Below are 19744 nucleotides of genomic sequence, written 5' to 3' on the forward strand. Positions count from 1 at the left end.
AACGGAGCACCCGGAGAAACCCCACGCGAGCGAGGGGGCAACCCTCTATCCCTTCACAGAGAAGTGGCAGATGATATCACTCGGCACCTTGCTGTACTCTACTGCCTTCTGATGGCGAGCCCGGGTATGGGTCCTCGGTGCTCACGGGACAAAGCGTTGTCGTCTGTATGATCCACCAACTCTCACCGTCTCCACAGTGCTGGGTTACAGCCAGCCACGTGCGGCGCCCCTCTGTTAGACACGGCTCAGAGCTCGTTTTGTATTCCAACTTTGAAGTGATAATCAAAATGGTCAAGTGTGAAGCGTCCAAACCTCGCTCACAATGCACTGTTAAGAAGGGCCGTTGCTCGAACGACGCCTCTTGATTCATGTTCCTTTTAAGGCCCCACTGTTCAATTTCGATTTAAAGCTTTCGTGACTGCAGGGAATCATATTCTTTTTTTCAAACTTTCTTGCTGTGGTCTTTCATACCTGATGATGATTGCTTGTGTTGCAATCGAAACGTCGTGATAATTTTATTTGTATTATTTTATTATTTCCCTTCTACGTGAATTTACCGAAAGAACCAAGAATATGATCCCCATTGTTCGTTTTTTCTTCAAAGCCGAGGTTTTTAGTGGCTTCTTGTTAATTCACAGCGTTGCCATGGGAACGATATCACTCCGGTCCAGGCGACTTGAGGGCCACGTGACGTCACAATGCCGAGAATATCCGGCGCGATTATGCAATCGGTATGACGTCACGCGCGCGATTTCACTAACGGCTGCGTCATCACGCCGAATAATTTGGTGATGCTGCTGCGTTGGCAGTGATGCACAGACACAGTGAACGAAGAAAATACGACGTTTCGGATAATGCCCCTTCATTGCTAAAAGAACCACGACCTAAAACATGGGATGTTATATATTTTTATTTGAAGGGCCACAGCGATGATGATGATGATGATTATTTGTTAGGCGCGTGACGTCATTTTCAAGCGTGCCAGTGACGTCACGCCGCGGTGGCGTCATGACCCTGCACCACCATTGATCGCGATGACACAAATGACGCAATCCCCCCCCCGTGACGTCACGCGGCAAAGCCAGGTGCAGGAGACGCAGCGCCGAGGCGGGATAGCGCAGGGGGTGAGGAGGTGAAGAGGTGAGGGGAGGTGGTGGTGAGGGAAGAGGTGAGGAGGATGTGGTGAAGGGAGAGGTGAGGTGGTGAGGCAAGAGGGAGGCGAAGAGGTGAGGAGTTGGTGAAGAGGTGAGGGAGGTGAGGCAAAGCGGTGAGGGAGCAGTGAGGGAGGAGGTGAGTGAGGAGGTGAGGGATGTCGCGAACGGCGCTCGCGCCTCTCCCGCTCCGCCACCTCCGCCTCGTCCGCCTCGCCGCCGCAGTCGCCCTGGCGCTCCACCTCCTCCTCCTCTTCGCGCCACACGCCTCGGCCAAGATCGTGCGCGGCTCCGTGCGCGCGCCCGAGGTGCGCGCGCGTGAATCCTGTGTTTGTCCGACCCCCACCCCGACCCCCCCCCCCCAGACCCACCAGGACCCCCCCCCCCAGACCCACCAGGACCCCTCCCCAGACCCCCCCCCAGACCCCCCCCCAGACCCACCAGGACCCCCGACCTCCTCCCGACCCACCAGGACCCCCCCCAGACCCACCAGGACCCCCCCCCAGACCCACCAAGACCCCTCCCCAGACCCCCCCCCCAGACCCCCCACCCCAGACCCACCATGACCCCCCCCCAGACCCACCAGGACCCCCCCCCCAGACCCACCAGGACCCCTCCCCAGACCCCCCCCCCAGACCCCCCCCCAGACCCACCAGGGCCCCCGACCCCCTCCCGACCCACCAGGACCCCCCCCAGACCCACCAGGACCCCCCCCCAGACCCACCAAGACCCCTCCCCAGACCCCCCCCCCCAGACCCCCCACCCCAGACCCACCATGACCCCCCCCCCCAGACCCACCAGGACCCCCCTCCCAGACCCCTCACCCCAGACCCACCATGACCCCCCTCAGACCCCCCCCCCCCAGACCCCCCCCCCAACCCCCCCCCCAGACCCCCCCCCCAACCCCCCCCCCAGACCCCCCCCAGACCCACCAGGACCCCCGACCCCCCCCCCCGACCCACCAGGACCCCCCCCCCCCAGACTGACCACGACCCCCCCGTGACTGCAATTTTGTGACACGTGACTGAAATGTTGTTTCTGGAGACTGAGCACGTGACCTGGCACTAATGTGTGCGTGCGCGCCCTGTGTGTGTGCGCGCCCTGTGTGTGTGCGCGCCCTGTGTGTGTGCGCGCCCTGTGTGTGTGCGCGCCCTGTGTGTGTGTGCGCACATGGTAATGTGGGGATGCGTGTGAGTCGACAGGTGTTTGTGTTCACGCGTGTATTTGTGTTTATCGGGGTGTGCACACGTGGTGTGTTGACAGGCCTGTATACCTGTGGCTAGGTGCACACACACAGGTGCACGCGCGTGTGTCCACTTGGGTGTGCATAGACGTGGGTGTTTTAACCCGGCGATGTACACGTGTGTGCGCATGTATGTCTGTGTGTTCACGAGTTTGTGTTTGCCGTGCTTCATACGCTGCGCCTTAAACCCGGCTAAGTTCAGTTTCCACCCACGGCTAACATCAGTGGCGAGTTACAATTGAACCTGCACTGGGCCTCCCCTAGGACATTAGTCTACGCCGAGTACCTTGTGCAGAATGTAAACATGAACACTGGGGAGACGTGTGGCCTGCCGTGGTGCCTTCTGCGGCACCCCAACATTCACCCTGTCGACCTTAACAGGTTCTCGCAAACAGCACTTTCAATGTGGGATGACTTTGTCCACGCGTCCCCCCGTGTCCCCCCCCCCGTGTCTAGGACTGGCTCTTCCTCACGCGCTTCTGTTTCCTGACCGACTATGGAAAGATGGAATTCCTCTTCCGATACCCTGAGGTGAGTGGTCTTGGGTGGCCGAGTGTCCACCCCCATGTGTCTACCCCCGTGTGTACACCCCGTGTGTACACCCCCATGTGTGTACACCCCCGTGTGTACACCCCGTGTGTACACCCCCGTGTGTACACCCCCGTGTGTACACCCCCGTGTGTACACCCCCGTGTGTACACCCCCGTGTGTACACCCCCGTGTGTACACCCCCGTGTGTACACCCCCGTGTGTCCTCGCCGTATCCACTAGGGATAGTGAGTGTAGTGTCCATCTCGAATGTCTGTGGGGAGACGGAGCATCTGATTAATATTAACGAGCGCGAGTGGATCGTGAGAGTCACGAGGGAGCGATGTCCGTGTCACGAATGGAGAGAGCGGTGGTACAGCGGTTAGCACGCTGCGCGGCGAACCCAAAGATGAGTTTAATTTCCAGTCACAGCCAACATCGTTGACAGATATCTGAACTCACCCCTATGTCCACTCAGCCTAAACATTTGTTTATGCTGCTGTGTGCAATCATCAGCACTGGGGAAACAAAGACGGCTGTGCGTGGTATTGTCCAATACCACACCCTCGTGTGCCGTTACAGCCTTAATAGATACTCGCTAACAGCACTTTCCCCAAAACACCGTTAAAGGCTACACAGGGAATCTTTGTCTTGGTGTGCAGGCGCTATGTTGCCAGAACGTGCTGCTGTACTTTGACGACCCGTCACAGTGGCCCGCCGTCTACAAGCAGCCCTCCCAGGTGAGTGAACCACAGCCACCAACAGCAGCAGCAGCAGGGCCTGTAGTAAATAACAACAACAACAAGCTGGCAAGCCAGTCCCTTAACCCAGCCTCTGATATGTTAAGATATGCAGCATCTGTTTGCACAGGGGAGGGGAGAGGGGTTCAGAGTGGGGGTGGCCACACAGGAGTCACGTGATTTACTGGAGGTTTGAGCTTATTTGGTGGTATAGAGATGTACCTTTGTGTTCTTGCGTGCACCTATGTGTACCTTTGAGCACCTGCGCGTACCTGTTACAAGACCCGTGCTCGCCTGTGCGTTGTGTGAGCAGAGCTGCCAGCAGAAGGAACAGGTCCTACGGCCAGAAAACAACCAGGTGATCAACCTGACGACAGAGTACACCTGGTCGGGCTGCGAGGTGAGTCCACCTGCTTGTGTCGCTGGGTGTCTCTGTCAGTGCACCGCCGTGTTGTTGCTGTGTTATGTTGCTGTGTTACTGCTCTGACTGTCACCCACCACTGCCCCGCCACCTGTCCCCGCCGCCTGTCGCCCCTCAGGTGGTGGAGGGAATGTTGGAGTGTCGAGGCTCGCGGAGTTTCCGCTCGGTGCGTGAGCGCTGGTGGTACATCGTGCTGAGCAAGTGCGAAGTAAGTCTGGCACACGCACACACGTGTGCGCATGTAAGTTACACACATGTGTGCACCTCGCGTACACACACGCGTGTGCGTGCACATCACACACAACACGCTCGTATAACACGCGTACGTGCGGTCATCACACCCACCACCTGAACGTTTTACGTGCGTGTGCATGAGCATATGTGTGCGTGCATGTTTGCATGTGGTGTATATGTACATGTATAAGCAGTGTGGGTATATGTGTGGAGTGGTGGCACAGTGATTAGTGCACTGTGTTTCTAACCCGGAGATCCAAGTTCGATTACTGCTCAAGGCCAACATCAGTGATACTATTTTGAACCGGTTCTGGGCCTCCTCTAGGTCGACTTAGCCTTAAATGAGTACCTGTTAAGACTATAGGGGGCATCTTTGTCTTTGCATGTCCATACATATGCGTGTGTGTGTGGTGGAGAGTGGTGGCGCAGTGGTTAGCATACTGTGCTGCAAACCCGGTGACCCTGATTCGATTCCTGCTCATGGCCAACATCAGTGGCGTCTTTGTCTGTTGCTGCCAAGGGTGGGGGTTTGGTCGTGGACTTTGAGCTCACGCTGACCAATGGAGACTCCTTCTGGACTCGGCACTTCTCTGCGGACGAGTTCGGTACGGATCTGGTGAAAGCATAGACACACCCACGCACAGATACACACGCACACACACACATGCATGCACACACACGCCTTTACACTATGCCTGATGTCGACATGGATCCAAGTGCATGTGTCTTATATCTTTGTAAATGTTTATGTGTGTACCTTTGTTCTCATGTTTGAGTCTGTCTGTGTGCATAATCATGTATGTGTGTGTGTGTGGTCTATTTGCATACACTTGTGTCTGTGTGTGTGGGGGGAGCGGCAGTGTAGCGGTTAGCGCGTTGACCCGAGTTTGATTCCTGCTCACGGCGAACACCAGTGACACTTGTTTGAATCGGTCCTGAGCCTCCCCTAGGTCGACTCAGCCTCAAATGAGTACCTAGTGCGGTGTGTAAACATAGCCACTAGGGAGACAAAGGCGGTCGGGCGTGGTGCTGGCCACCCACCCCCTCGTGTATCATTCTGGCCTTCATATATGCTACTCACTAACAGCACTTGCCCCAACAGTCTGTTTAGGCTATACGGGGATCTTTGTCCTGTACATGCTTGCACGTGCGTGTGTTTTCAGGAATCCTGCAGGCAGACATCACGTACCTGCTCGTCTTCTCGGCTGTTCTCGCTGTGTCTTGCTACTTTGCAGGTGACGTACAAACACCCACACACACACTCATGTCAGGCAGGAGAAACTCGCCAACCACACACAGATACCACACTCCCCGGCTCATAGGAGTAACTCAACAACCACACCATCCATACTCACCACACTCACCTTTACACAGGTGACTCACCGATATGTTAATAGTGAAAAGTGATTTCCTGCTCAAATTAGCATTGAGGCATAAATTCTCATTTCATGGTTACAGCCCTGCTGAACCAGTGGTGGAAATTACACATTCGTATGGCAGACTTCAGCCATATGTCGACACTATATGAATCTACGTTGTAGTGAACAGACTCTCAAAGAGACCCTTGGACTCGCATAGAAACCCATATACTCACACAGACCCCAGATCCACATGGAGACCTCACAGGCTCAAGTAGAGACCCACAGATTCACGTAGAGACCTACGCCCCCACAACACAAAGCGCCCAGTGCGTCTGTCCAGCTCCTTGAGACGCAGTCACACTCCCCGTCTTACGCAAGCTTCACACTTCCAAGGGCCCGGGTTCGACTCTGGACCTGCATGCCTCTCAGTCTCCTTGGCCAACAGCTATTTCCCTCGCCACACTGCCCCCGTGCCCCCGTGCCCCCTGTGTGCGCGCACGCACTGCACCATCACCAGGGTGTCGCTGCCCTCCGGCGTGGCGGCGCAGGAGCAGCTTTACTGGACACCTGTGAAAAAGAGCTTTAGAGCTCATTGGATTCCTCGAGTATAAATCAATATTCTGGTTGTGATTGTGTGTTGTATTGTATTCTGTGATCCCGGTCTCGCAGACTTGCTGAGGAAGCGTCAGCTCTTCCACTCCACATACAAACTGTTCATGGCGGCTGCGGGGATGCAAGGCACGTGCTAGCACGCACGCGTGTACATGTATATGTGCGGGTGCCTGGGTGCACGCGGACGCTTGTGTATGCGCAGACGAGTGTACGCGGGCGGGCATGTGGTTGGGTACATTGGTTTGGATGGGCGAGTTAGTGAGCAGGTGAGTGAGTGAGGGAGTGGGTGGGTGAGTGAACACTGTTAGAGGGGGTGGGTAAGGGAACAGATAGAGTGAGTTTGCAGTGGTTGGGCAGGTGTAAGCGACTGGTGAGTCTGGGTGGATGAGTGAATGGTCAGTTTGGGTGAGAATGTGGTGGATCGTGGTGAATAAATATGAATGAGTGAGTTTGAGGGGTGGACCGCTGTGTGGGGGGAGTGAGAGGGGGTGAATGGACGAGTGAGTGGGTGAATGGACGAGTGAGTGAGTGGGTGGGTGAGTGAGTGGGTGAGAGAGCGAGCTGCCTGCTCAAATACTCACATTCCCCCCCCTCCTCATCTCCACAGTGATGAGCCTCCTACTGATGTGCATCTACTGGGGAGGGTACGCACGCACGGGCAGTGGGAACCAGCCCGTGCGCGTACTGGGTGAGTGGACGCACCAGCACCACTCACCGCCTGTGCGAGCCAGAGGGGTGGTCTTGTTGTGTGCGTGCGTATGTACGTGTGGCTAAAGCACAGCAAGTTGCCACAGTAGGGGGCACAGGTGGTGCATCGGCCAGTCATCTCAGTCATTTCAGTCAGTCGACCCGTCGCACCTGGGTCTGCCCCGTGACCTCCTGCCGTCGGGCGTTCCACACTTCACGTGGCCTCAAGGTGCACATGGCCTGGCACAAGCGTCGTGGTGACGTCACCGCCACTTAGTGGTGAATGGCGGTTGTTGTTGTGTGTGTCTCTGTATTTTATTGATGTGCTATGAAGAAGGGCCATTGAACGGAACATCGTCTGTTATACTTTCTCTTTGTGGGGAGCGGTAGTGTCGCTGTTAGTGCGCTGTACTACGAACCTGGCGACCCGAGTTTGATTCTCCTTCACGAACAACACCGGTGACGATTATCTGAGCCGGATTGCTGGGCCTCCCCTCGGTCGAATCAATCTCAATTGTGTACCTGGTGCGATGTGGCGGCGCATGGGGCTGGCCACCCACTCCCTCGTGTCCCACACAGTGCCAGCCTTCATCGGTGCTGCTCGCTCAAAGTACTTGCCCCAACAGTCCGTTAAAGGCTACGGGGGTTGGGGGGGGGACTGTTTGTGTGCACTGTGCAGGTAAGTTGCTCTTCTCAGCCAGCTTCCTCACCTTCCTGCTCCTGCTCATCCTGCTGGGGAAGGGCTTCACGGTTACGCGGTACGCACGCACACACACACACGTGCACACACGCGCACATGCACGCACACAAACACAAATGCACACAAACACAAATGCACACACAAGCATCCACATACACGAACTTACACCCACGCACACACTCCGTTTGATTGCACGTGTCAGCATGCGTATGTAAGTGCGTGTAACAGTTTCACTGCGTGTATATATGTGTGTGTGAATGCACCTTGACCCATGCCCCACCGCTAGCGGTAATCGCGAGTTGCGCCGTGTCTCCCCCGCTGCCCGCCGTGCAGGGGCCGCATCAGCCACGCGGGGGTGGTGAAGCTCACCGTGTACATGACGCTCTACACCACCACCTACGCCAGCCTCTTCATCTACGAGGCAAAGGTGAGCGGAGCGCTCACCCCGGTGGACGACGCCGTTCTCGCCCGGATGGATGCCCCTGGCCTGTAATCCAGCACTCTGGTGATCGGGGTTGGTGGATCACGCAAATGTTGTGGAACTCCCTTCCAGTGGGTGTCCAGGAGGTGTCATACCTTGGCTTGTTCGATCTGTTTGGCATCGAGTGTTTCCCCCCCTCACACGCATTTGTTTTCTCCCTTTTCCACTCATCCGTGGTTCCTCATGTTCTCTCTCTCGCTCTTCGCGAGTAAGCGGATACTGTGCGGCGTGTTACACGTTGAAATCGCGCATCGGTTGTGGAGTGGTTAGTGCACTGCTCTGAAAACCCAGCAACCCGAGTTCGATTCCCGCTAACAGCACATGTCCGTGACAAATATTTGAACCGGTTCTGGACCTCCCCTAGATCGACTGGGCCTTAAATGAGTCTCGGGTGCGGTTTTAAACAGCATTGGGGGGAGACGGAGGTGGCTGGGTGTGGTGCTGGCCACCTACCCCCTTGTGTGCCATGCGGTTTTTCATAGGTGCTGCTCACAAAGAGCTCTTGCCCCAACAGTCTGTTATAGCCTACACGGGGGATGTTTGTCGTTTGCTTCTGTGTGTACTGAGCCTGGCACGCGCCATGCTGCTGCTGCCGTTGTGTGTGTAGTGGTTTGACCCGGGCCAGGTGCTGTACACCTATGAGTCTCCCGTGGGCTATGGCCTCATGCTGATGCAGCTGACGGCCTACGTGTGGTTCTGCTGCTCCGTGTACCGCACGCTGCAGCGCCACCCCGACAAGCAGCGCTTCTATGTGCGCTTCTTCGTCGCCTACACTTTCTGGTGAGATGCAGAGAAAGAGAGAGACACAGAGAGAGAGATAGCCAGCGCTTAGAACCGCGTGGATCATTAAAGTGGTGGCTGTTATCCCCCTCACCCCTTCCCTTGTGGAGGTTTTTCTCGGTGCCGGTCGTGGCTCTAATCGCGAACTTTGTGATGGCGAAGTGGGAGCGCGAGAAGATGGTGAACGACATCCAGCTGGGCATCCACCTCTACGCCCACGCCGTCTTCCTGGTGAGGCAGCGGTGGCGGGCACGCAGATGCGCGCCGTGGTACGATTACGATTATTATGGCATGTGGATTCGAACTGTGAACCACAAGCGGCAAACACGCTACCGCTGTGCGCAGTCATGCAGAACTCCTGTACTCGCTCACTCGCCCACTCACCTGCTCACTCACCCATTCAGTCTCTCACTCACCCATTCGCCCACTCACTCGCTCACCCACCCACTCCTCCGCGTGTCTCCTCCTATCCTTCTGCACCGACCGCAGGTGATGACCCGGCCGTCCGCCGCCAATCGGAACTTCCCGTTCCACGTGCGCACCTCCCAGATCGGGGCGCTGGGAGCGGCGCTGCCCGGGGACGAGTGCGCGTTCGCGCAGCACGCCTACGGGCCCGGCGCGCGGGGGGGTGGCGACGCGCGGGGGGGCGACTCGCTACAGCAGCAGCATCACGCCTACAGCAACGGCAACTTCGTGTCCGACTCGGTGGGACCCAACCTCACCGAGCTGTTCTGCGTCTCCGGCTCCAAGGTTCGTCTCACTCTCTCGGTCTTCCTTTGTCTCACTCCATCGCACTCTGTGTCTCTCTCTTGTATGCGTTTATGTCTACAGCATGTGTGTTTTTGTATGCGCCTGTGCCTGTGTATATGTGAGTGTGTATGTCTCTTTGCTTACGTGGGTCTGTATGTGTGTGTATCTATATGTCTATATATGTCAGTATGTGTGTCTTTGTGTATTTATGTTTTTGTGTCGATATGTCTCTATGTCAATGTCTCTGCATGTATATCTCTTTGTCTCTCTGTGTGCGTCACCATATACATCTCTACGTGAGTGTGTGCAGAGTGGCTCTATGTGTACCTCTGTTTCTGTCTATATCTCTGAATGTCTCCGTGTGGCTGTGTGCGTGCAGGGCGCTCTGTTCGCGCCGGGGGGCTCAATGAGCAGCTTCGTGGATCTGGGCTCCCCCGTGGCCGAATCCTCCGAGCCCGGGACCCCAAACCCGGACGGGAGCCCCGCGGGGAGGGCCCGGGGCCCCACCAGCCTCCCCGCCTAACCTGGGTGGCAGGGGCCCTCCCCTTGCACGCGTCTCACGGATAACGCACACGGAACACAGACAGCACGGAGATTACGGCGTCGGCCTCTCTTACCGGCCGGATAGAAGGTGCTCCTTTCAGAGCCGGATCACACCGGCGGCGTCACCCGCGGCGTCACCGCCGGAGTTTTTGTGCCAAAACCGCCGGGCCCCGCGGCCCCCGGGGCTGCTCGGGGCCAGGAGGTGGGGGTGTGTGGGGGGCCTGGCTCGGCGGAGGGCTCCGAGGGTTCCACCGCTGGTGTCGCCATGGCAACGCGCTCGACGCGCGATCGTCCGGGATGGCGACGCGGTGGTCGAGCGGTAGCGCAGCGATTTTGCCGCTCGTTGCGGAGGTTAGCGATACCAGCCCCCGTGGCTGCCCCCCCCCCCCCCCCCGGTTAATACTGCGGTGCGTATTGAGCATTAATAATTTTGCGCGTCGTCTGATTTATAGCAGACGCGTTAAAGATCCCGTGGTGTTATTCAAAATAGAGTAGTGTGTGTATGCCAGCGTCATGGTCCAAACTTGATAACATTTAAAAAAATATAAATAACTCGTCAATGAATTTAAGCCACATAGCCACGTTGCTCCCTACTGTGAAACAACTCCAGGCTGTGTTTTTGAAACACAGCAACACCTTGCTTGGCGACGATTGCCCTGCTGCACTGCGGGATGGCGCGAACACCAAGTTATGTAACGTGGGGTCAGGGGTGAAATGTGCAAAGCAAATGTGAATTCCTTTACGAAACAATATCTTGTTGACCTACATATAATACTCAGCCCCATCATTCCTCTGGGGCTCGATACAATGCGGTCCCGGTGGCTGGGATTTTTCGCGATGCCGAGTTCGCCAACCGATTCGCGACCTGCCTCTTTGTGGCGAGTGGCAGCGCCTCTCGTGGTTGCAGGGCTCAGCGAGCAACGTTACGCCCCGCGAGCGGATTCCGATGCACGCACGACGCGGCGCTCGTCGTGGGCTTGCGAGACATTCGCTGCGAGTCAAAATATCCTGTGTGAGTCCACCTGTCCTCATCCTGCCGGTGTTGCTGGTGGCAGTGCTGGGGCGGTGCTGCTGGTGGTATTGGTGCCGGTGGTGCTATATCAGTATTGGCAATGCTGTACTGCTGCTGGTGGTGATACTGATGGTGTTGGTGGTTGCAGTGTTGGTGCTGATGGTTCTTGTGGGGATGATACTGGTAGCCGTGTTGGTATGGGGAGCGGAAACGCAGTGGTTAGCGCAATGCGATACGAACCCGGAGATCTGGGTTAGATTCACGCTCAAGAAATATTAACTGGTCTTGGGCCTCCCCTAGGTCAACTCAGCCTTAACGAATACCCTGTATGGTGTGTAAACATCAGCACTGGGAGACAAAGACGGCCGAGCATGGCCACCCACTCCCCTCGCGTGCCATGTCGCCCTTCATGTGTGTTCGCTAACAGCACTTGCCCCAACAGTCTGTTATGGGCTACACGGGAGACCGTTGCTTTGGTGGGGGGGGGGGGGGGTGGTGACGGTGGTACTGCAGCTGGTAGTAGTGTTGGTGGTAGTGCTGCTGATGTTATTGGTGGTGGGGCTGTTGGTGGTGGTGTGAATTGTGGCGGTACTGCGGCCGATTGTTGCTGAGCTCGGCAGTATTTTTTTGCCGGGTCGCTGGTGGCGGTTTGACTGCCGTAAGGTGTCACTTGACTCGCAGCCACAGGTCTAGCGTTGAGCGATATACTGGACGTGGTGTGCTGGGTGAGAACATAGAGCCCTGGCTAAAACTAAAATTAATCCCCCTTCGGTGCTGGGCTGCTGCTCGCAGAGACGCGAGGAGAGACGTGCTGGTCATTATTCATCCATTTCAATCCCGGATTAGATTTTTTTTCCATCTCCTAAATTTTCCACGGAGAACGGCAGCGATTTGTTAAACGCGACGGGTGAGGAGGGTTCAGTGTGTGTGTAGTGTCCACGGTGTGTGTGTTTGGGGGGGTATTTGAGTTTTGATCGTATGTACCGTGTGTGTATGGAGTATGTGGGTTTGCATGGCGTGTGTGTATGGTATGCATAGTGTGTGTATGGAGTATGTGGGTTTGCATGGCGTGTGTGTATGGTATTCAGGGCGTGTGTGTATGGTATGCATAGTGTGTGTGTATGGTATGCCCAGGGCTGTGTGTATGGAGCGCACGGCGTGGGTGTGCGCACGCGAGGTTCATGTGTGCACAGTGCAGCCGCCGTGTTTGCCTCTCGTCTCCTGCCATCACGGGTGTCCCGATCTCTTTGTCCCGGTTACCCCGGCAACCAGCCAGGCGATCGCCCCGCAGGCTCGGCACACTCCGCCGCAGGGCCGCGGTCACGCCAGCCCTGGCCCCAACCATCGCCCCACGCTGCGGTCGCCCTAGAGCATTGCCCCTAATCCCATCTCTAACTCTCGCCCTAATCCAACCATAGCTCAAACTAACCGTAGCTATAACCATAACCCGAGCCCTGACCCTATATAACCGTAGGCCTTGCCTTAAACCTCGCCCTTGACCTAACTGCCACCACAGACCTAACCGTAAGTCTAACCACAACCTTAGCCCAAATTACGTTCCAAATCTTATCCATAAACCCAACCCCGAAACATCGCCCTCACCTATTCAGCTGCTGGGCATTGTGCGCTTTAGGATGCGCTTCTGCAGCCGTCTGGAATGCTCTCCCTTCCGATATTAGGATGCTACTGGAGCGATGCACTTTTAAATCGAGATTGAAAACTCATTTCCTTGGGACTGCTTTTTGTGTTTAGTTTGTTGTCCTGCACCTGCGATAAGCACGGTTGGCTACGTACGGTGCGAAAGAAGTTCAACATACAACCTGGCCTAGCTCGAACCCTAGCTCCTGGTATCCCCGTGTCACCCCATATCCCAGTGCCTCCTTTCCCATTGTGTTTTTGTGTCTCCCATTGTGTCCCTGTGTCTCCCACTGTGTCATGTGTCTCCCTCGTATGGTGTCCCCGTGTATCCCGTGGGGTCCCCCCCCCATGTTCTGAACCATTGGTGGTGTCCCGGTGTTTCCCTTCCCCACGTGTCCCGTGTCACGTCTGGTGGCCCTCCGGGACCGTTGTTGCTGTGCTGTGTGCTGTCTTCTTCTATATCGGGTGTCAATGCGACCATTCGTGTTTTTTTCTACATTCACAGTATTATACAAACATGAGCGTGTCGTGTGCATGCGGTGTCACTCGGTCGGTATTTATTCGCGTTCGCGATCGCAGTATTCAGCAGCGACGTGGAGTCGCTCTGCTCGCTCCCCCGCTAGCAGTGCTCGGGTTATTATATTAACCTTTACTGATTTACCCAGGAAGCCACACTGAGTGGAAAGGACTGGGTTTTTTTCTGGAGGGTTTCTGCATTATATGTATGTTTTTTTAAAAATTATATTAAACATGTGTTCAGCCGACTGATGAGTGTTCATGGGGCTAGCCAACTGTCCTGGTTTCCCCAGGGATTGTCCCGCTTGTTGAGGAGGATGCGGCAGCTTCCACCGTGGGACATTACTATATACACAGTATATCCAGTGTATATCATCGATTTATATTCCTTTAGACTCGGACTTTAGTGAGAAGGCCAAAGGCCCATGGAGCTAAATCCTGCCACGCCTCCCATCACGGGCCCTGCTCCACAGGGTCGACACCAGGCAGGGCGCCTCGTGTAGCCAACCAGACCCCAAGCACCACGGGGGGCCCACGTGGGAGCATCACCACCACCACCACGACCACCACCCGCTCTGTGGATGCGCTCGAGCGACTCGCTGCGACGTCGCCCTTTGTCCACGAGTGCCGCCGCCTGACGGGACTCGGAGACCTCCCTGCCTCCCGCGCTGTCGAGGCTGTTGCTGCTGTCGAGGCTGTCGCTGCTGTCGAGGCTGTTGCTGCTGTCGAGGCTGTTGAGGCTGTCGCTGCTGTTGAGGCTGTCGCTGATGTCGAGGCTGTTGAGGGTGTTGAGGCTGTTGATGATGTTGAGGCTGTCGCTGCTGTCGAGGCTGTTGAGGCTGTCGCTGCTGTTGAGGCTGTTGAGGCTGTCGAGGCTGCTGTCACGACGACAATACTACTAATAATAACGACGATGATAATGGGAACAATGAGTTCAACACAGATCGGGGTCTCAAGGGCGAGCTGCCCATGCTGGAAACGTCACCAGGGATGGTGACCGGTTATATCGGATATCGAAAAATAAAGAGATCTGTCAGTTCTTCACGGGGACATTAAAAGTCCCGTTTGCCACTTGCCTAATCATGAGAATAATCCACCACCACGCAACACACTGGCCTAGCACTGGTGCGACAAGGCCACGGAGGAGGCTGTTTGCATGTTTTGCCACAAGCATGATGTGTGGCCAATGCAAACTCGATGCCTTGCAAGAGGCGTGCCTGTTTGGCGTGTGGACATCTTGACACCCGTTTTATCGTTACCGGTAAAAAAGGTCCCATACACACATCCAGTCTGGGTTGCAGCATCGAGTGTTTAAGTGTCGACCCAACGTTCATAGACGGCCCATTGTTGATCGACCGCTGGATGAAGGCCTCCCCACGCAGCCGTGGTGGTGGTGGTGTTGGTGGCGGTGTGACCACACTGCGATGGAATGTTCGGCGCCAGGCTCCGTGCGCTGCAATCACAGTGGGCACATCCAAGATCCCTTGGACGCCACCGCGAGAGTTGGTGACTGCGTTCCGGCGGCGTGCTGCTCCAGCTGAGGCGGCAAGACCACTCGCCTGGGACGAGGGTCGCGTCGACTGTGGAGACGTGGCAGGACCCTCCTGGAAATAAATGAAACGGTCACGGAACTCGATGAGGCCTCCCTGGCCAAACTGATTCACTCGCAAATCAGCTGATTTAATTCACGTGCACTGATTCATTCGGATACAAAAAAAACCCAGCTGAAACGTTCATAATTAACTGATTCACTCGCAAATCGGCTGATTTAATTCACGTTCACTGATTCGTTAATATTTAAAACAGCGGAAGCATTCATAATGAACTGATTCGCTCAAGAATTAAGTCATTCATTCACTCGCCCACATCTGGTGATTAATTCACAACCCACTCATTCACTCGCGCACACATCAGGCCATTCATTCATAATTAACCCACTCATTCACCACCACGCATGGCGGGTGGTCACGTGACGTCCGCGCGTCGCCATGGAGACGAGGGACGCCAGGAATCGGGAATCTCGCCACTCCGACCGAGCCCCGCACGAACCTCGCGTGGCGCTGCCCGCCCGGGAGATCGAACCGTGAGTGGCGGGAGGCTGAGGGAGGCTGAGAGGGTGAGGGCAGGAGGCTGAGAGGGCGGGAGGGTTGAGGCGATCTCGGCGTGAGTTCAATGGAAACCGCGGCGCCTTCCGTGCGAGTTTGGGGGTCAGGGTTCACGAGGGGTCTCCGTGCTGCTCGATGAGTCCCGCTGATTGCTCGAGGAGTTGATTAACGAGGCGGCTACATCGGGTTCATTGGTGAGGGGGGGGGATTAACGAGGTGGTGATTAACGAGGCTCGTGGGGAGTTGAGTCGCTGCTGCTGCTGGGACCGCGCTGAGAGAGAGAGCGCCCACACACGGAGATGGGGGCACTGGCGTGGTAGAGGCGTGGTGTGTGTGTGTCTTATACTGCTGCCTGCAAGTGTGTGTGTTGTATATGTGCGTGTGGTGTGTGTGTGTTGTATATGTGCGTGTGTGCGTTGTATCTGTGTGTGTGTGGTGTGTGCGTTGTATCTGTGTGTGTGTGTGGTGTGTGTGCGTTGTATCTGTGTGTGTGTGTGGTGTGTGTGTGTTGTATCTGTGCGTGTGTAGTGTGTGTGTTGTATCTGTGTGTGTGTGTGTGTTGTATCTGTGCGTGTGTGTTGTATCTGTGCGTGTGCGGTGTGTGCGTGTGTGTTGTATCTGTGTGTGTGCGGTGTGTGTGTGTGTGTTGTATCTGTGTGTGTGTGGTGTGTGTGTGTTGCATCTGTGCGTGTGTGGTGTGTGTGTGTGTTGTATCTGTGAGTGTGTGGTGTGTGTGTGTGTTGTATCTGTGTGTGTGTGGTGTGTGTGTGTTGTATCTGTGAGTGTGTGGTGTGTGTGTGTGTTGTATCTGTGAGTGTGTGGTGTGTGTGTGTTGTATCTGTGCGTGTGTGGTGTGTGTGTGTTGTATCTGTGCGTGTGTGGTGTGTGTGTGTGTTGTATCTGTGAGTGTGTGGTGTGTGTGTGTGTTGTATCTGTGCGTGTGTGGTGTGTGTGTGTTGTATCTGTGCGTGTGCGGTGTGTGTGTGTGTGTGTTGTATCTGTGCGTGTGTGGTGTGTGTGTGTTGTATCTGTGCGTGTGTGGTGTGTGTGTGTTGTATCTGTGCGTGTGCGGTGTGTGTGTGTGTTGTATCTGTGCGTGTGTGGTGTGTGTGTGTGTTGTATCTGTGCGTGTGTGGTGTGTGTGTGTTGTATCTGTGCGTGTGGTGTGTGTGTGTGTTGTATCTGTGCGTGTGGTGTGTGTGTGTGTTGTATCTGTGCGTGTGTGGTGTGTGTGTGTTGTATCTGTGCGTGTGGTGTGTGTGTGTGTTGTATCTGTGCGTGTGCGGTGTGTGTGTGTTGTATCTGTGCGTGTGCGGTGTGTGTGTGTTGTATCTGTGCGTGTGCGGTGTGTGTGTGTTGTATCTGTGCGTGTGGTGTGTGTGTGTGTTGTATCTGTGCGTGTGCGGTGTGTGTGTGTTGTATCTGTGCGTGTGCGGTGTGTGTGTGTTGTATCTGTGCGTGTGCGGTGTGTGTGTGTTGTATCTGTGCGTGTGCGGTGTGTGTGTGTTGTATCTGTGCGTGTGCGGTGTGTGTGTGTGTTGTATCTGTGCGTGTGCGGTGTGTGTGTGTGTTGTATCTGTGCGTGTGTGGTGTGTGTGTTGTATATGTGAGTGTGTGGTGTGTGTGTGTGTTGTATCTGTGCGTGTGTGGTGTGTGTGTGTGTTGTATCTGTGCGTGTGTGGTGTGTGTGTGTGTTGTATCTGTGCGTGTGGTGTGTGTGTGTGTGTTGTATCTGTGCGTGTGCGGTGTGTGTGTGTGTTGTATCTGTGCGTGTGTGGTGTGTGTGTTGTATCTGTGCGTGTGTGGTGTGTGTGTGTTGTATCTGTGCGTGTGCGGTGTGTGTGTGTGTTGTATCTGTGCGGTGTGTGTGTGTGTTGTATCTGTGCGTGTGCGGTGTGTGTGTGTGTGTGTTGTATCTGTGCGTGTGTGGTGTGTGTGTGTTGTATCTGTGAGTGTGTGGTGTGTGTGTGTTGTATCTGTGCGTGTGTGGTGTGTGTGTGTGTGTTGTATCTGTGAGTGTGCGGTGTGTGTGTGTGTTGTATCTGTGCGTGTGCGGTGTGTGTGTGTGTTGTATCTGTGCGTGTGCGGTGTGTGTGTGTGTTGTATCTGTGCGTGTGTGGTGTGTGTGTGTGTTGTATCTGTGCGTGTGCGGTGTGTGTGTGTGTTGTATATGTGAGTGTGTGGTGTGTGTGTGTGTTGTATCTGTGCGTGTGTGGTGTGTGTGTGTGTTGTATCTGTGCGTGTGTGGTGTGTGTGTGTGTTGTATCTGTGCGTGTGGTGTGTGTGTGTGTGTTGTATCTGTGCGTGTGCGGTGTGTGTGTGTGTTGTATCTGTGCGTGTGCGGTGTGTGTGTGTTGTATCTGTGCGTGTGCGGTGTGTGTGTGTGTTGTATCTGTGCGTGTGTGGTGTGTGTGTGTTGTATCTGTGCGTGTGCGGTGTGTGTGTGTGTTGTATCTGTGCGTGTGCGGTGTGTGTGTGTGTTGTATCTGTGCGTGTGCGGTGTGTGTGTGTGTTGTATCTGTGCGTGTGTGGTGTGTGTGTGTTGTATCTGTGCGTGTGTGGTGTGTGTGTGTTGTATCTGTGAGTGTGCGGTGTGTGTGTGTTGTATCTGTGAGTGTGTGGTGTGTGTGTGTGTTGTATCTGTGAGTGTGTGGTGTGTGAGTGTGTTGTATCTGTGCGTGTGCGGTGTGTGTGTGTGTGTTGTATCTGTGCGTGTGCGGTGTGTGTGTGTGTGTTGTATCTGTGCGTGTGCGGTGTGTGTGTGTGTTGTATCTGTGTGTGTGTGGTGTGTGTGTGTGTTGTATCTGTGCGTGTGTGGTGTGTGTGTGTTGTATCTGTGCGTGTGTGGTGTGTGTGTGTTGTATCTGTGCGTGTGTGGTGTGTGTGTGTTGTATCTGTGCGTGTGTGGTGTGTGTGTGTTGTATCTGTGCGTGTGTGGTGTGTGTGTGTTGTATCTATGCATGTGTGTGTGTGTTGTATCTGTGCATGTGTGGTGTGTGTGTGTGGTGTGTGTGTGTTGTATCTGTGAGTGTGTGGTGTGTGTGTGTTGTATCTGTGCGTGTGTGGTGTGTGTGTGTTGTGTGTGTGTGTTGTATCTGTGCGTGTGTGGTGTGTGTGTGTATTGCATCCCGCTGTGCGCGTGTCCCATTCATCAGAGCAGACACGCACAGAGAAACACGGTGACAGCGGCCATGGTGGACTCGAGCACGGACGAGCAACTCGGTCGCTTCTTGGGCAGAGTGGACGACGTCGGTGAGGCTCTCGCACGCCACGGGTGGGCAGGGCAGGGCATTGCCCTGTGACGCGGGACGAAGGCCTCCTTCCCACTGTCACATCCGAGCCGAGCCAGTGCCTATGACAGCGTTGGTTTTCCACCGGCCGGAACTAAACCGAAGGTGCGCCCACCATCCTTGTCAGGCGACTGAAGCTACCTCGGGGCCAAGCAGGGCCACGGGGCAAATGACGTAATCGCTGCGTGTGACGTCGGTCGGTACGCGCCGAGGATGCGGCGTCTCCGCTCGTTCACTGCGCGTGACTTGGGAGGCACGGCACGGTTTCTGCAGTGGAAAAAAACAACATGGCGCCTCCTGAGCTACAATGGCCTGGGTCAGGACAGCTCTGGCTCGGTTCAGATGTGCTAGTGGGAAAAGGGGTACCAGCGTGACCTCTGTGCACGTGTCGCCCAGCTGACCTGCTCGCCCGCATGAACTCTCCGGACGAGCAGCTACGGAGAGCGGCGCTGGCGGAGGCCGACCGCACCATCCAGCAGCTCCATGACGATCAGGAGGAGGTTGACGGCTGCCGGGTACGCCTGGACCGCACGGTCATTTCCGCGGCACCGGCGGCGGGCAGCATGGTGAGGAACGCAGCCTCCACTCTCGCCAGATGTTGCGGAGTTCCATGCGGTCGTCGACCCGATTACGACCACCACCATCATCGTCATCAGATGTATCCTGATGACGATGATGATCAGGGTCATGATCAACATGAATATTAATTGGCTGAAAAAATATTTATATAGAGGTCCCCAGAGCTTGGGGAACTGCGTGGCTGCTGCATTCCCGCTCGTCTGTGGTTCCTCTTCCCCAGAGCGAGGAGCGAATGCTGTGCGGTGGCACGACATTACAATTTGGAATTATATACTTTTTTGTCATCAATGGTGTGATCATTATCATCAGGGATGTTGCGATGCAATGGGTTCATCGTTTTAAACTTTACTTTCTAACCGTGAAGTAGGGTTCA

The 19744-nt window shown here is 55.5% G+C and overlaps 2 protein-coding genes across 3 annotated transcripts in view; both read left to right on the forward strand.

Annotated features, from left to right (window-relative positions):
* The first annotated feature begins 1060 nt into the window (after positions 1-1060).
* TMEM145 (transmembrane protein 145) lies at positions 1061-13645 on the forward strand. 2 transcript variants are annotated; one of them, XM_078608035.1, is made up of 15 exons: positions 1061-1140; positions 2851-2925; positions 3585-3662; positions 3976-4062; positions 4202-4291; positions 4838-4922; positions 5481-5552; positions 6348-6416; positions 6898-6978; positions 7657-7735; positions 8011-8104; positions 8766-8938; positions 9049-9169; positions 9428-9688; positions 10068-13645. In XM_078608035.1, the coding sequence occupies exons 2-15, from the start codon at positions 2899-2901 to the stop codon at positions 10209-10211; spliced, it is 1461 nt and encodes a 486-aa protein (XP_078464161.1). In that variant the 5' UTR covers positions 1061-1140; positions 2851-2898; the 3' UTR covers positions 10212-13645. The 2 variants fall into 2 exon arrangements, with proteins under 2 accessions (XP_078464161.1, XP_078464160.1); XM_078608034.1 differs by lacking the exon at positions 1061-1140 and adding an exon at positions 1147-1459.
* A 1705-nt stretch (positions 13646-15350) lies between these two features.
* Positions 15351-19744, forward strand: part of LOC144728535 (tetratricopeptide repeat protein 12-like) — a 195354-nt gene continuing 190960 nt past the window's right edge. Inside the window, 3 exon segments of the mRNA XM_078608037.1 lie at positions 15351-15480; positions 18663-18754; positions 19189-19358. Coding sequence (XP_078464163.1) covers positions 15386-15480; positions 18663-18754; positions 19189-19358 — 357 coding nt within the window. The 5' untranslated portion in view covers positions 15351-15385.

The sequence above is a fragment of the Lampetra planeri genome, chromosome 29, assembly GCF_965212315.1.
Source record: "Lampetra planeri chromosome 29, kcLamPlan1.2.h2, whole genome shotgun sequence".
Classification (NCBI taxonomy): Eukaryota; Metazoa; Chordata; class Hyperoartia; order Petromyzontiformes; family Petromyzontidae; genus Lampetra; species Lampetra planeri.

Excerpts from the sequence above, each read along its gene's own strand:
- TMEM145 (XM_078608034.1), top strand. The coding sequence starts at position 1,310 with ATGTCGCGAACGGCGCTCGCGCCTCTCCCGCTCCGCCACCTCCGCCTC. Across the intron at positions 3,663-3,975 it reads TCTACAAGCAGCCCTCCCAG|AGCTGCCAGCAGAAGGAACA; the intron begins GTGAGTGAACCA and ends TTGTGTGAGCAG. Across the intron at positions 9,689-10,067 it reads TCTGCGTCTCCGGCTCCAAG|GGCGCTCTGTTCGCGCCGGG; the intron begins GTTCGTCTCACT and ends GTGTGCGTGCAG.